Source organism: Malania oleifera, chromosome 11, assembly GCF_029873635.1.
Source record: "Malania oleifera isolate guangnan ecotype guangnan chromosome 11, ASM2987363v1, whole genome shotgun sequence".
Lineage (NCBI taxonomy): Eukaryota > Viridiplantae > Streptophyta > Magnoliopsida > Santalales > Ximeniaceae > Malania > Malania oleifera.
The window spans coordinates 45,211,151-45,227,021 of record NC_080427.1 but is presented as its reverse complement, the minus strand read 5'-3'; the positions used below and the strand labels follow the sequence as shown (position 1 = coordinate 45,227,021).

General features: G+C 35.9%; 1 protein-coding gene across 4 annotated transcripts; it reads right to left on the bottom strand.

The window, feature by feature from the left end:
• Positions 1–659: 659 nt before the first annotated feature.
• LOC131167725 (uncharacterized) lies at positions 660–15,622 on the bottom strand. 4 transcript variants are annotated; one of them, XM_058126587.1, is made up of 10 exons: positions 15,316–15,622; positions 14,704–14,750; positions 13,254–14,328; positions 13,015–13,184; positions 12,217–12,305; positions 6,030–6,132; positions 5,846–5,950; positions 2,599–2,734; positions 2,031–2,207; positions 660–1,093 (listed from the first exon to the last, which is right to left on the bottom strand). In XM_058126587.1, the coding sequence occupies exons 1-10, from the start codon at positions 15,530–15,532 to the stop codon at positions 936–938; spliced, it is 2,277 nt and encodes a 758-aa protein (XP_057982570.1). In that variant the 5' UTR covers positions 15,533–15,622; the 3' UTR covers positions 660–935. The 4 variants fall into 4 exon arrangements, with proteins under 4 accessions (XP_057982570.1, XP_057982571.1, XP_057982568.1 ...); XM_058126588.1 differs by having other exon boundaries at positions 660–1,090; XM_058126585.1 differs by having other exon boundaries at positions 13,015–14,328.
• Between the last annotated feature and the right edge of the window lie 249 nt (positions 15,623–15,871).

Genomic DNA, 15,871 nt, shown 5'->3' with positions numbered 1-15,871 from the left:
GTCAATTTAAATATAAGATTTGTGCGGACCGAAATTAACAGCATTCGAATGTTCTTAGACAAATAAGAAGGTTACGAAGGATGACTTTACTTTGTTCTCATAGCATAAGGCTGCTTGATCTTCTTCTACCAATTATTCTCAATGAAATGTCCATTCTCATAAAATTAGTTAAAATAATACAAACTTTTACATTGTCATTTATTTTATTATAATGGTTTTTTTTTTTTTGTCTTCTGTCTTTTGTAAAATATTGTATTGATATACGATATCCCATTTTACTGCCATCACCGAATTCAAGTAGTTCTCCATTTCAATTATCTAATTCAAAAACAACAAAAGTTATTTCTCATTAAATTTAAGAGTACAATTTAACATTCACTTGATATTTTTTTCTCCAATCTTTAGCACGCTTCTAGTTCTATACTTCAATATTTTCATTTGCTACATCCTGATTTCACTTTAATAAAAGCAACACCCACTTTAATAAAAGCAACACCCACCCTTCAACTTGTACAAACTGACAAAGTAAACCTTTGTCAAATAATTTTCTTACAACAATTCTATAACACAAACAAAACCTTTAAAGATTTTGTTTGTCCAACATCAAATTTAAATGTGTAAATTTAACTCAAACTGATGCAATCCAGTCCACAGATTCCTTACCGCAAACTTTCCCCGCGACATCGCTTCTTATAGTAGGAAAAAAAATGAAAAAACTAATGTACAAGAAGTTAGAAACAAAGCTATAGAAACAGACCAAGAAGTAATTTCAATTTTACATAAAGGGGTAAACCGAACCGTACTTCGCCAAAGCCGTGTACAAATGAGTCACAAAGTTAAATTGGCATCATCCATCCTTCTAGGGAAAGGAAGCATTGCCATGTCCCAGAACAAAAAGAAAACCAAACGTAACCAACATAATCTGTGCCGATGCATCAGTAACGCCTGCCACCGGCGGTGGACATGAGGACTCGAGTTGGCTTCTTCCCCTTCTTTCCCGATTCATTCATCTTGGGTGCCTCCAAATTTTCCACAGATTTCTCCTTCGATATAACATTGGCAAATGAAGGTATACCTGAACTTCTTGAACCTGCTGAAGCAGTATCATTAAGTAGGGCAACAAATCAACTTAAGGAGAAAGGGTGAACACAGGCGCATACACCCATGGTAAGTTATCCCACAAATCCTAAAATTTCAGTGTTATACTTAAATCCTTAATGTTTTATATGTGACAATTAAATTCTTAAAGTTCAGCTATTTTGGCTCCCTCGAATAAGAACTTGGACAATGCTGAATACGGAGGTTCAAATATCAAAGGTTAAGTTTGGTTCGCAGAATGCTTATTCTCAAAAATAGATTAATTTTAATAGGTTAATTATAATTAGTTATACAAGAAATTATATTATTACTATAAAGTAAATGACAATGTGAAACATTTAATCGGTCCATAATAAGAAATTGACAAGAAATAACTATTCCCAAATTTCATCATGGGATGTCTACTCCTTTCTTATTACACGTTCAATGAAATAATTAGGAATACATAAAGAATAACTATTCCCTTGATTGCTAAAATCTAAACTATATTCCAATTTATTCCAATGAATAGCTACTTCGCCGAAAACCAAACGAGCCATTAACGTCACCATCAAAAGATGGGGGAATAAACAAGCTTGGTTCACAGGATTGGAATAGAATTGGGTGAAACAGAAACAAATTTTTCATTTGATTTCATCATGGTCACTGTTCAAATTTTCATTCCGTTTCATTCAGCGAATCAAACATTCATTTCATCTTATATTTGGTATGCTAGAATGAAATGGATTGAGAGTGGAATGGAAAGGAAAATTATATGATGAATTTTTAAAATGGAAAAGACCAATTTCATTTCATTTCATTTCATTCCTTTCTTGTCTACCCAACAAATCAAGTGTAAGTGTAACTCAGTGGAACTTCAGACTTATGAGGACACATGCGAGCCCCAATTGGGGGTGGGGTTTGGGCAGTGAGTATTAGTAATAGGGGAATACCAGTTGCGCTAGAAGAGTCACTTGCCCCTTCGGCATAATGTGAAGAATGGGCTTCTTCCACTTTCAAGGCTGGGGAATCATGCCCTGCCGCAAAACCAAGCCTTGTAACACTTGAGAATAACCTCCGCTCCCCCACAGTTGGAGGGCTTGATGATGTCACAGCAGGATTTCCCAAAGCTTAAATGTGTGAATTAAGAAATAAATAAATTAGCAGCCATTTTTAAAAAAATCCAGGCATATAAAACTGTATACACAATTTGAGCAACTTCAATTAGAAGAGGAAAACTGGAAGAGAGGGTTATTGTAGTATATATTTAGAAAGGTATTAGTCAACAGGATCAAGCAAATGTTTTAAGTTTGAACAAGATAATCTAACCAGCACAATCAGGGAAAATTACCATGCAATGATACAAAAGAATTCTTGAGAATATACAGAAAAACTGGCCATAGCACCATTAAGTGCAAATCATCTTGATGGAGGGTAAAAGTAAAACTAGTCCCGCAAACATCTCAAACAAACTTAAATTTAAGCCTTTTGCAAGAACAACATCTAGAAGCACGACATTACCTTCAAAGTCATCCGTGGAGAAGTCAGGGGATTCATGATATGAAGACTGTCCAAAGTTAAAAGGTATGAACACAGATTGTGCACTAGCAGCTTCAGCAGCTTCAGAAGCTTCAGCTTTTATTTTATCCATGTGTTCCTGTAAGAATATATGAATATAGCAAATGAACTCTGAGGAGCTATTTAACCATATGAATGCAGTCATGATATTCCTCTAACTAGGGGTGAGCATAATTCAGTTAAACCCAAATTAACCGAGTAAATTCGATTGGTTCGGTTCGATTTTCATTTTAGTTGAATTTCAGTTTTCGACTTTTGGTTTTTGATTTAGTTTTCCAGTTTAATATATTCAGTTAACCAAATTAACCAAATAGTATACATTAATAATTAATAATTATATATATTTTACATATTAAAATATTTTATATATTATATATACTAAAATTTTATATATATCTTTTATATATATTATATATATTAAAAACGTATATATATATATATTATATATTATTTATATTTTATATATATTAAAATATTAAATTAGTTAACCGATTTAACTGAAATTCGGTGGTCAGTTTTGAATTCGGTTAATATGAAATTCAGTTCAGTTCAGTTAATGAGATTTTTTAACCAAAATTTTTCAGTTAATTCGATCAAAAACCGAATTAACTATACCAACCGAAAGCTCACCCCTACCTCTAACCAAAAGAGGCTTAATTAATGAGGATAAAGTGATAAATGATACTAAAACGACATGTAATAGTGCCCCAGCTTAAGTGCCAAGAAACAGCTGGCACAACTATAGCCATTCAATTTAAATATGAAATTCTGCATAACCATGTCATGCAGATTTGAATATCTTGTGGAACAATCTGAAATAAAATTTAAGCAAGATCTCAAACAACAATATAATACATCTACAATGGCATTATAACTGACGCAGAAGAAAGGAGAGATTTTTTTTTTTTATTTAATTATTATTTTAATTTGTTTAGGAAGTAAAAGGCTTATCTTGCACCTCTATTTATTCAGGTATTTAAAGTTATTTTCATTCTTTCTTTCTGACCCAAATCAATTTTCATAATTAGTTTCCATATGTAGAATTGAGTGGCAAACTTACAAAAGAAGTCACTGTGTACATTGTGGAGAGATTGAGAATTGAGACTTTGCCCTTTGTTCAATTTCCTCACCCCACCCTTCCTTTTAGTATCTCTATTCCCCAAATTTCCTTTGTTCTTTTCTCTTGCCAATCCACAAATACATCACTTAGAGTAAAAATAATAATAAAAAAGTTTTGAGTTAGAGTTTCCAGGCTCGCTAAAATGACTTGTAAACAGAATCCCATGATACACAGCTTAACATGCACCCAGATAATCACACAATGCGAATAGAAGGCATTGGATCCAGATAAAGATTGCTCACTGTCCAGATTTAAAATTCTTTCATTATTCTGACTGGAAAATATGACAAGCATGAATGCATGAATATAAGCTCTAGTAACAATTTAGAGTAGCAGTATGGTGGCACTGGTTTGAGTCCACGAATCAGCTTTTCCAGAAATTGGGGTAAGGCATGCCAACTGTAACAGACCTATGTCACCTGTGTCATGGGTCGAACACTTCACACCGCGTGAAGGGTCATGCGGCACTAACTAAAGCACTCTTACTAATCAACCAAAGTATCCCGCGGTTAACAACAAGAACACATTCTCAACATGCAAAGTAAGTGGAAGCAGTAAGCAGTAATGCAAGCAAAAATGAGGATCATGCAGTAAACATTTAAGCAACGTAATTCATTAACAATACCTCCGTAGGCAATGTGTGTTTAGCGAGGGAGACAAATAGGATAAACAAGTTTACAAATGCTAGTAAATTTTACAATGATTAATAAACATTCACCCTTCCCTAAAAAGCTTTATATGTTTTTCTAAGTCTAGCACTAGTGAACATAAAACTGAGTACACACCAAGGCATTGACAAACTCAATGAACAAAACCTAGACAAATATTTACATGATGCTAACCCATCCCAGGCACACGAGCGCAGTCACAGACAAGCATCATGCCCTGAACAAGCTTAGCTCGTGACACCTAGAATCTGCCTTCCCCAAACACTTCTATAAGCAGGAGACAGGTGCACTAGGCCAAGCCTTCTATATTTTATACCCACAAGACAACTCCAGATTTCATGGCTAAGATTGAACAGGAAATGCTGTTTGATGACACAGAGAAGCCTCACCGTCACTTCCCACCAAGAAGAACTACAAAATGTTCCATGACATACCCCAGAAAAAAAATATAAAATGTCCCATGAAATATAGAAATAATCTGCCACTACAAACCATTTCCTATCAACCTCAAATTAACAAATGCAACAAGAAGAATTGAGCCGACTCAAATTAAAGATGCTGGATGAATAGGAGGAAGACCAGAAAGAAGAAGCATGCATCAACAATAAATGACATAATGGCCTGTGGTTCGGAGAAGGAATGCCATAGATGTGCTTCAATTTATTTAAAAAAAAAAAAAAGAGGATTTGTGTACCCAAATCATAGGTGAGATTTAGGGCTTGTTGAATTCAGATGTACATGTAACATTTTAGTTCATAATGAGTAACAAGAAATAGGTGGTTGCTTTTACCTAGCAATGACCACACTTTGCAGCAAAGTTCTTTTCCTAATTTCCGGGAATTGAGCTCTTCAATAATTCTTACTCAAATCTATATGTTAAAAGTGATGGAATAAAATTTTGATATGAAGATGAAGGAAAACTGAAGAATGAATCACTAAACCAGGCCAAGTGACCAACACTCTCATTACTGCACAAGTCATAAATTCAATGCCAAGAAAATTGGTGCCACCTTATGATCAATAACCCAACTATACTTTCGTTTAGTACTTGAAACATTTGCTTCAAAAATCTTCTTGTAGGAATGCTGCAATTATTGTTTCTTCCTTCTCCCTTCCTAAGTTTAATATGGGTGTGTGTAAGGTGCACAGTCACGTGCTTGTGTGTGTTTTCTTGACTTCATTATTTCTATTCCCTTCCACACCTGAGGAGAGTACATCACAACGACAACCCATAATTCATAAAACACATCAGGAAACATGGGCTTACTAATACTGGCAAACAAAGCAAGAGGGGAAGAAGTCCATTCTACTCCAAACAACAATAGTGGCAACGATAGCCACTGAAAAGACACAACATAGAAACATGAACCTGCCAGCCAGAGACTTAAAACCGACTGATTACCTTCCTGGCAAGCTGCTTCCTTTGCTTTTCCCTCTTCTTAATTTCATCCATAAATGGTGACAAGGAATCAGGAGGCAATATCTCACTCAGATCTATTTCACAAAGCTGGAACAAATAGGATGTTATTAGTAGGAATAATGAGCAAAACCACACCAAACACAACAGAGGAAAAATAATAAATCACCTGAAATGTTGTGGTTAAAGAAAAATGACTTAAGTAACGATAGCGCCTCCTCATAGCCTCTGACTGAGTGACAGTCTCCAATTGCAAAATCTTGCCACTGATTCTGCAATTACTAAATTCTAGTTAGAAAGCACTCCATTGCTTATCACAGCAAGAAAGTGGTGCCACTAGTTCAATTTCCATATTTCATATTTACTTAATTGGACTTAATAATTGAAGGCTTATGAGCAGGCAGAAATTTAAGCGCTTCAAATTTCCATTCCAATCTCCATATATATTCTCCTGAGTGGCTGAGTCAGCAAATGTTTGTCAAATTGATACACAAAAGCCAACATGATATGGAAAATTAAGCATTAGATGGACAGTTGACAGTTCAAATTTCCCAAACATTTATAACATGTTCATTTGTGCAACATCCGTCCAACAACTGTCCTGTAAGTAAGATATCAGGGCCAGTTGTTTGGCAGCCCAGCCCAGGCTGTGGCCCTGCATGCAACACAGCTTGCTAACCTAAGCAAGATAGACCTACGAAAGCAATTTACATAAAAATATAAACCATCATTTGTTACACAAGTATTACACAATAAACATATACACCAAATCAATTCTTGCATTGACTTTTTTTTTATATAAAAGAAGAAAATAATTCAATAAAGAAGAAATTAGATTGATAAACATTAATTCCATTTGAAATATGGATTACTGAGCTAAAATTTCAAGAACTCAAACCTAGCCATATGTTACGGGACTTTGCTATGTGTCCTACACTCTTAGTCCAACAAAGACTAGATAGGTTACGCAGATAATTGCTCGTCCCTTAGGCATATGCCAAATGATGCCTCCAGCAGTAGAGGAATGCAAATTTGCCTCCCATTAGTGAAAGTATTTTGGATGCCTAAATAAAGGAAAAACCATTTTCGACCTACAGGCCAAAGCTTCAGCAACATATTAGAATAACCTCTTAAACACAGCCAGAATAATGTTCCTGCTCATTATTTTTAGTAATATATGGGCAAGTGCCAAACTTAAGGTTTTCTATAGCCAAATTTGTGGTTTTTCTTTATATCAGCCATAGTAGTTAGGCGCAAAGGAGCTTTGAAGCCGAGGTGCAAGGCGAAGGCGCGCGCCTCATAAAGGTGAGGCGCACAATTATTAAAATGGTGTAAAATGTCTATTTGGGGTAATTGATATACGAACATATGAATATCTAGTACTATTAGAATTTAAAATGCCAAAACATTCAATTACAAAATTGAAAATTTAGCCCAAAAGCATCAACAATTCAACATAGTTCAACGTCAAAAGAAAAGAGTACAAATCAAAAAATAGTAGCTAAATTTCAATAAAATAAATAAATATTATGTATTAGTTATAATTTATAAACTCACATTAATTAAACTAAATATTACAAATTAAAAAATAGTAGCTAAATTTCAGTAAAAAGAATAAATATTATGTATTAGTTATAATTTATAAACTTGCATTAATTAAACTAAATATTTAACTAGTAATTACATATAAAGAAGAAGAAGAAAAAGAGTAGCCAAATTTCAATAAAAAGAATAAATATTATGTATTAGTTATAATTTATAAACTTACATTAACTAAACTAAACATTACAAATTTAAAAACAGTAGCTAAATTTCAGTAAAAATAAATAAATATTATGTATTAGTTATAATTTATAAGCTTAGATTAATTAAAGAAAATATTTAATTTATAAGCTTACATATAAAGAAGAAGAAAAAGAGAAGCAGCAGGCAGCAAGCAGCAGTCAGCAGCACACAGCATGCAACAAGCAGGCAGCAGGACGAAGAAGAAGAAGAAGAAGAGAAGCAGAAGGCAGAAGGCAGCAGGCAGCAGCACATAGCACGCAACAAGCAGGCAGCAGGAAGAAGAAGAAGAAAAACTCGCGAGGGCTCCAGCTGGTTGGAAACGAAGTCGCGAAGGGTTGTGCTTCTTCAAAATGTCGAAGACAAACTCATGATCCTGGTTCGAAGCTCGAAGTCAAAGTAGCGAAGGCTTCTGGTTGGTTCGAAGGCTCGCAGACGAGCTCACGTTGCTGGTTCGAAGGATCGCAAAGGCTCCTGCTGGTTCGAATGTGCAAGACAAACTCACGAAGGGCCGAGAGGGGCTAGGGCTATGTTCGTTCGAGTCGAATGAAGGCTACGGGTCTGGCTGTGGCAATTTCTCCACTTTAAATGACTAAAAATTCACAAGGTGCGACTCACTGCGCCTGTTGCCCCAGTGCGCCTCGTCTCGCCTAGCGTCGCCTCTTGCAGGTCGCCTCGCCTCACCTGGTTTGAGGCACAAGCCTCTTTGCTTCACTGCGCCTTGTGCCTAGGCGCGCTTTTTAACTACTATGATATCAGCATCTAATAATGCTGAAACAATGCCACTAAATTAATTCTTCAGTTACCAATAGCACCAAGAAAAATGACTCGCAAAGCAATTACAGTAGAAGAATTAATAACTTTTCTGTTCGTGACAGCTTAACGAACCTCTTACCCCTTAACATTCCAACCAACCTTCCCTCTCTATATCTATGGCTTGAAAACAGCCTCCTTTGAAGACTATAGTTTGAAGTTTGTTCCCCTCTCAGTAGAAATGGAAGAAGTGCAACTCACCACCTCCCCACTTACTTCTTCTGCAAGTTGATCACCAAACTCTAGCTTCAAATGTGCGAGAATTTTTTTCTCTTCTTATTTTTTTTTTCGACTTTCCATCCACCTCCTCAGTTTTCACCCTAGACCTCATCTTTAACTACTCATCCTAATCAATTTATAAATTCAAATTTGCACAACAATTTTGTATGAAATTTCCCTGGCACAAGTCCATCATATTCTTCTCTAGGTGACAACACTTGAACATCTCAGAGGATCTCTACTTTCTCCATCATATGTTCCCACCCACTCCACTCCTTAAAAGTCTCCTCCTCTCTTAAGGTTGTACTTATTTGTAGGTGGAAGGGAAATGGGAATGGTAACAGGAATGAAGATGTATAATTGAAAATAAAAATCTCTCATATCCGTCCTTACTTTTCATTCCCATTCTATTCTCATTCAACCAAGTCCAACCTTTAAGCTTCAAATGATTGATTAAAAAAAAAAAGCTACTATTCTACTAATAAAACTTTTCCACCAACCTCTCCCCCTTCTAGTCCTTCTCTTCAGAAGCTTAGCCCCAAGTAATCCTATATTCTTCCCACAATGACTTGAAACATGTCCATGAGCACAAGGCCCACCTAGAATACCCCACAAGGAATGTTCATATAGGAGTTTTTTCTTTCTTTTCCTTTCTTTTTACCAGTTTTTTGGGGTTGGGGATTTTTTGGTTTTGTGTGTGTGTGGGGGTGTTTGTGGGGGTGGAGGAGTTGAGAAAGAGCTTCTCATTCCTGATTTTATTACCCATTTATTCCACATAGGGGTCACACAGTGCTGCAATCAAGCCAAGGAATATTTCACCTCCTCCAGACCACATAGCTCTTCATTTTTCTGTCCGCACTTGTGCACTTGTTCAAGTTCAATTTCTCTTCATTTGTGAGACAGATTGCGCATGAAGAGGACTATGGATGGCTTGATATACATTATTAGCCATTGCCCAAAAACTTAAGGGGATGTTTGGTACATTTCTGTTTTCTACTTTCTATCTTCGTTGCTGTGCTATGAAGAAACAGGTGATGATTATACATTTATACGGTTCATAAATTTTCAATTTCAATTGGTAAACAAGTGAAAATCAGACTTGATACAGTACTTTTTAGAATTTACTTTTGTAAATTTGAGCCGCACAGATACAATTTTTAACGAAAACATTAACAAAATTGCCGTGTGAATTTAAAATAAATTATAACTAAAATATCCCTACATTTCTAAAAATTGGAAAAAAAAAACAATAAAATCACTAAAAAAATACAATAGGATCATTCTTGAAGGACCAAAAAGTGAGTTAAAAAATATAACAATTAGTAAAACAACTATAATTAATTTATTTTTTATTGTAAAAATTTTTAATCTTGAAAACGTTAGGCAACTAAAAGCAACATATTCAAAAACTAAAAGTGGCAAAAATGAGAATGCTAAGATGTATTGTAAAACTCTAAAAGATAAACTAAGAAATGAACATATCCGTGGGACGTTGGGTGTAACACATGTAGAAGATAAGACAAGAGAAGGCAGTTACATGGTTTTGAGCATTTGCAGCATAGACACACCAATAAGGAGCAATGAATTAGTTGTGGTTAGTGGCAGTAAGAGGGAGGAGGATAGACTAGAATAACTTTGTACTGAGACACTAAGAATTTGACAATACTCTAATTTCAAAGGATATTGCCCAGATAACATGGAATGAGGAAGAAGAATAAAGTGGCTGACCCCACTTGTAGTAGTAGTACTAGTACTAGTAGCAGTAGCAGTAGTAGTAGTAGTAGTAGTTGTTGTTGTTGTTGTTGTTGTTGTTGCTGTATCTCTCAATTTGCATTCTTCGATATTTTCATTATTATAATCTATTTATTAATTGGTATGTTATCTAAATGCAAAAATGAACATGAACATGAACACAACTAGGTTTTTAATTTGTTTCAGTTTTGAGAATATTAACCACATAGGTTGTCAGTTTTCTAGTTTCTGTCTATGATTTTTTAGTTTTTGTGCAGACTTTCACTTTCATAAATTTTAATAAGGATACCAAAGAATCCCTAGTCATCAATCATATACAAAGTACATACAAATAGATACTTCAAGTGGAAAGGTAATTGAGATAAAATTAGAAAATTGTGGGCTATGAGGGAAGAGATTGATGTGATTGATATTGGGACTATTTGGGTTTCATCAATTGATTGGAAAACCGTAAGCCAGTCTTAAATCTCATTACAGAGAATATGGACTGTTAGATTCGCTGGTCACTAACTCGTAACTATCAGAATAGAGGTGCCGGGACATGAACTGTTAGAATTTCCATCTTTAAAAAAGCAAAGGCACCATAGTTTCATTGTTTCAAAGTTTTTGTTACCACTATATCCTTCCACCTCATCAATTTTGCTTTTGAATCAATCTAAGCTTTAGTTTTCAGAAATTGCCCAACAATGGGGCAGAAACCCTGATGCTGCGTTCTATTAAGGATCCAATCTCTGTAATGGACTTTAAGAATTAAGACTCACCCGTACAGTCTCCCAATCAATGCATGAACTCCAAAGAATCCCCAGTCACCAATCACATCAACCTCTTCTCCCGTAGCACCACAATTTTCTATTTTTATCTCAACTACCTTTCCAGTTGAAATCTTAACAGTTTCATACTTTATGTATGAAACATAAAGACCCTAGCAAAGAGGATTCCCTACAGAAAATTAAAATCGCCATCTTCTTCTTGTTCTCCCAACCTATACTGGATAAGTTCGTAAAGATTGTGTATTTAGGTAGCAGAGCTGATCCAACCTCCAAAGTGTATTACAGGCCCATACAATCACCACACCTCACTACCTCTTAGATGAACCCCATACAAATTCCACTCAGCACACACCAACTTCTTTTTTCGTCTTCCTCGTTCAGTGATGTGCCTTAACTCTCCCTTTGTATATACTTGTGCAAGACCAAACCAAAATCCTCTTCATAATTTTGATCAAAGGATCATAATATCACTTTTTGCAAATGAGACTAAACAAAACCCTTACAGGTTTTGAGTGCTTTTCCCCTAATATTCCTCATGTTTGATATATTCAGTATTTCAATTCCCCTTAGATTATTTCAAGTCTCAACAAAATTCATTTTGTAAGAAAAATATATTGAACAGCATTGTACAATTCAAGACAGATCGTCCACTTATGCGTATACAAATGAAGATTGATGCCACCATCTTGGATACCTTGTATCTACACTGACATCAGGATCCATCTCCTTACACAACAAGATAGCAATTAGTGACAAAATTTACAAATAAGAGTATGTAAGAAAAAACATTGCACAGACATTTTTTTCTGATAGATGCACAGATAAATTTAGTTTTGCTTCAATAAGAATTGGGAACCTATCAAAAAGAGGCTAACTAATTTAAGCAGTGAACATTGTCAGATGAAACTCTATAATGTTAGAGAATGCAGGATTAGGAAAAAAGCAGGCTTCCATCTTTGTTTAGCAGGATGCAAGACATATACTTTCAGTAGCATATAAAGTTTCTGTTTTCTCTATAACCTGTGTGGAAGCATATCGTAGCTCCCATAGTGGTGCAGAAGACACTTCATGTTCAATGGATGAAGAACGAGATGCTGACCATCAACAGCCTAAAACAAACAAGCAGGCAAAGAGTTAGAAGAAGTAACAGAAAATGGCAGTATTTGAATTTGATAAACTAAAAATAAAGAACATGCAGAATTATAATGCATGCAATATCTTCTGGTGTACATTAACAGTGGCAAAAAGGAGAAATGCTAGCCATTGTTCATTTTTTTCACTATTTTATCTTATGATTAATAAGATTAGTTTTCATAAAAACACCAGACTAAGAGTAAGAAACTCATTCATAATGCATTCAATAATTTAGAGGTTGCAAAAATATGAAAGCACCTCAATAGTCCTGTTGCTTTAACTATTATGCGTTCATAACTAATATAGTTCAGATGCAATGAATTGAAATTTTACCCGTACAGGCATAAATAATGGTATTATATTAAATTTGATTTGTAATTTTTTTTAAAAAAAAAAACAAACTTAAAAGCAGTTAATCCATCAAGACCAATCACAAATTTTGGGCCAAAAAGTGCTCATTAGGCACATCCTTGGCCTAACACATAGCCATTTTCTATTTAAAGTTACATATAAAAATATTATGTAATTAAGCAGATCAACCAGATCCATAAAATATGGCCACCATAACTTGTAACTGATCCTCCATATGGTTGATCAGTCCTTTCTTCCCCCCAGTTAACTACATTAGAAGACTGGGAAAAAAAAATGAGAAAACCTTCTAAGTTCTATCTCAATATTTAGCACCTGGTAGAAATTGTACAAGTCCCTGTCCCTTATGTCTCTAGAACCATTTGAATGCCTTTCCAAACTATTTTTTTCATCATTTGAAGAAGACAAAACACCATCGTCCTGGTCCTTGAATGATACACTCCCACCAACAGTTTGAAACAAGCAAGCTCCATCCAATTTTTTTGCTGTCAAGTCCCCAGAACAATCAGTTTTGTTATCAATATCAGGGGCTAATGTGAGACAAGCAAACCCACCTGCTTCATCCCTGGCATTGCTAGCACACACTTTTAAGGGGAGTACATGAAATCCAGTCTGACAGTCAATTTTTTTATCAGCTCTATTGTTGTTGTTAGCCTTGTGCTCTTTCCAATACTTCTTCCTCTGTTCCAACTGCTCCATTGCAGCACAAACATACGGAAGCTTCTCCAAGTCATCAACAAGTCCTGAATCTGCTCTTGCCAGCCAACCGTCTAGCTCTGACATTGCTTCTCTAACAGACAGGTCTACATCAGAAGTAAAAGTGAACTTTGAAAAGGAGTCACAGACTTCAACATTGCCACAAGGCTGGGCATCTGGCTCTTGTTTATATTTCTGAGATAGAATATTTGAATTTTTTTGTCGAGTCAAAAGCATAAATTCTATGGTATCACCAACACAGTAGTACTTTACTTGCTCAATGAAAATGGTGTACAAATCCTTTGAACACATCATTGTAAAACATAAGGGGCATTTTTTCCAACAGTCACCTTTATGATCCTCCAGACCCATGAACAAGTACTGCAGAATGCACGGGAAACAAAAAATATGTCCGCATGAGGTTATCTGTGGACATAAAGGATATTCCAAGCAGATTGGACACTGCATGGGATGCGGCGTTGAATACTTTACACAAATAATATCCTCCCACTGCAACATTTTATCCGGATCCATAGATTCAGGTCTATAGTCTCCAGAGTCTAACACAACAAATTTGTAATTTGCTTGAAGGAATAAATCTTTGTTGTAAGGCTTAATTTTCTGCAGCCTTCTTGGAGGAGGAGGAGGAGGAGCTCTTGTCTGAGGACGAGAAATAGGGTCATAATGAAAATTCAGCAGGTGATTACCATTAATCACCTGGGTTTTTCTACCTGAAGAATGTGGAGCATTTCCATGTATATCGATAGACCCAGAACCTTGTTGCGCGTGCACAGAAACACTGGATCTAGACAATTTTCCTCTGGATTGGAAAGACTCAATCCCTTCTCGACCAGCTGAGCGAGTCTGGGACTGCTTACTGGATTTTTGCTGATGCAAATTTCTCTTACCATTAGGTCCACCCATTTCAGTCACCTAGAGGAAGAAAAGCACAAGTTACAGGAACCATCAATCAAAAGAGAGAAAATTCCATAGCTGATGAATGTTTGAGAAGTGATGAGCAGCATTATAAGCTCCCAAAATAGCTATTCAAGAAATTTACATTTTACATAAATAGGAGCAGCATTAGAGCTCCTATTTCATTGACTCAGGTTTGAATTTCTTGCACCTTAGTTGTACAAAATAAGATATGAAATTCCAAAATCCAAATCTTTCAGCTTCCTGGCCAATAGTATTTCATTTGAAAAATAGTCAGGTTTAACCATTTGCCCTGACATTTGGCACAACATGGGGCAGAAAAGACAACCACGTTCCCTGCAACAAATATTTTACATTGAATATCGAATATACCTTTTTGGACGAAACATCAGAGTCTGCTGTAGCTGGAGCCAACGGTTCTGCAAAAACAATGCATTAACACTCAATAAGCATTTCCCAATTAAGAAAAGATGATGACACTAAATTCAAAAACCATCGAGCAGATAAGTACAATACAATTGTACAAAAAAATCCAACTTGGAGCTCCTACTTTATCGAGTATAAAACTACAGGTCAGTCATTTTAAATTGGACATCTAACCACACAAAACCAGTAACAGCAGATTCAAATTAAAAACCTTGATCAAGTGGGCCGAACATGAAATTTTCCAAGCTCTTAAAACGTTTGACAAATTCGAATACCAATGAAAAAACACCCACACAAAGGTTTAAAAAAAATTCAACTTGGACTTTCTATCCTTTCGAGTTTGGAGCCACAACTACATCCACGTTTGGTGGCCCAAATGAAACCAAAAAATAGATTCAATTTTTTATTACAATTTCATTGAAGAATCAAGCTGTTTTGAGCATTTCAAGAATTTGGGCAAATTCTAGGGCTTCCCTCACGAATCAAACAAGCACAAAATTTTACACCAGCGCACAGCGAAAGTAAGGGGGAAACCTAGAAACTAAAAGACTTTATCACCTGAAACCTCGCTGGACACAGCGTGCGAAGATTCGGGACAGTCGGAGATCTGCAGCGACCCGAATACTGGGACTTGGTTGGAGGCGAGGGCGGAAGGAGAAGGAGAGAAGCGCGAAGAAGGGTGGAGGAGGAATCCATGGTGGGAACTAGGGTTCAGAGAGGAAGCTGGAGGCGTAGGCGACGTCGAATCTTGAGCGTCGGTGGACGAGATGGACATGAAAGTTTGCGATGGTTCTCGTTGGAGTTGTTCGTTCAGCCACAGCCGCTGAAAATTGGAAGTTCAGTCAATATATTATGAGCTTCTGGCATTTGCCGCAGATCCACCGGGCGATGGATTTATGCACAAACCCCCTCGCTTTTGCATTATTTGCAAAAAATACCCCTCGCTTACTTTCATATTCTATAATGTTATCCTTAATGCTAATTAATCGTTGATTTATTTGTGGTCGCAACTAATCTTTATTCATGGACTCTTTAATTAACCAAATCTAAGTTTTCACTTTAACTTCCTATTGCTATAAATTGATTTTTGGAGGGATATTTTAGAAGTAGTAAG

What these genes read in the sequence shown, in the direction of transcription:
- LOC131167725 (XM_058126585.1), bottom strand. Translation starts at nt 15,532, where the DNA reads ATGTCCATCTCGTCCACCGACGCTCAAGATTCGACGTCGCCTACGCCT. An exon ending in ACTTGTACAATTTCTACCAG is followed by an intron (nt 12,306 to 13,014) that starts GTGCTAAATATT and finishes TGTTTGTTTTAG; the next exon opens with GCTGTTGATGGTCAGCATCT. An exon ending in GGAAGCAGCTTGCCAGGAAG is followed by an intron (nt 2,735 to 5,845) that starts GTAATCAGTCGG and finishes ATATTCTTACAG; the next exon opens with GAACACATGGATAAAATAAA.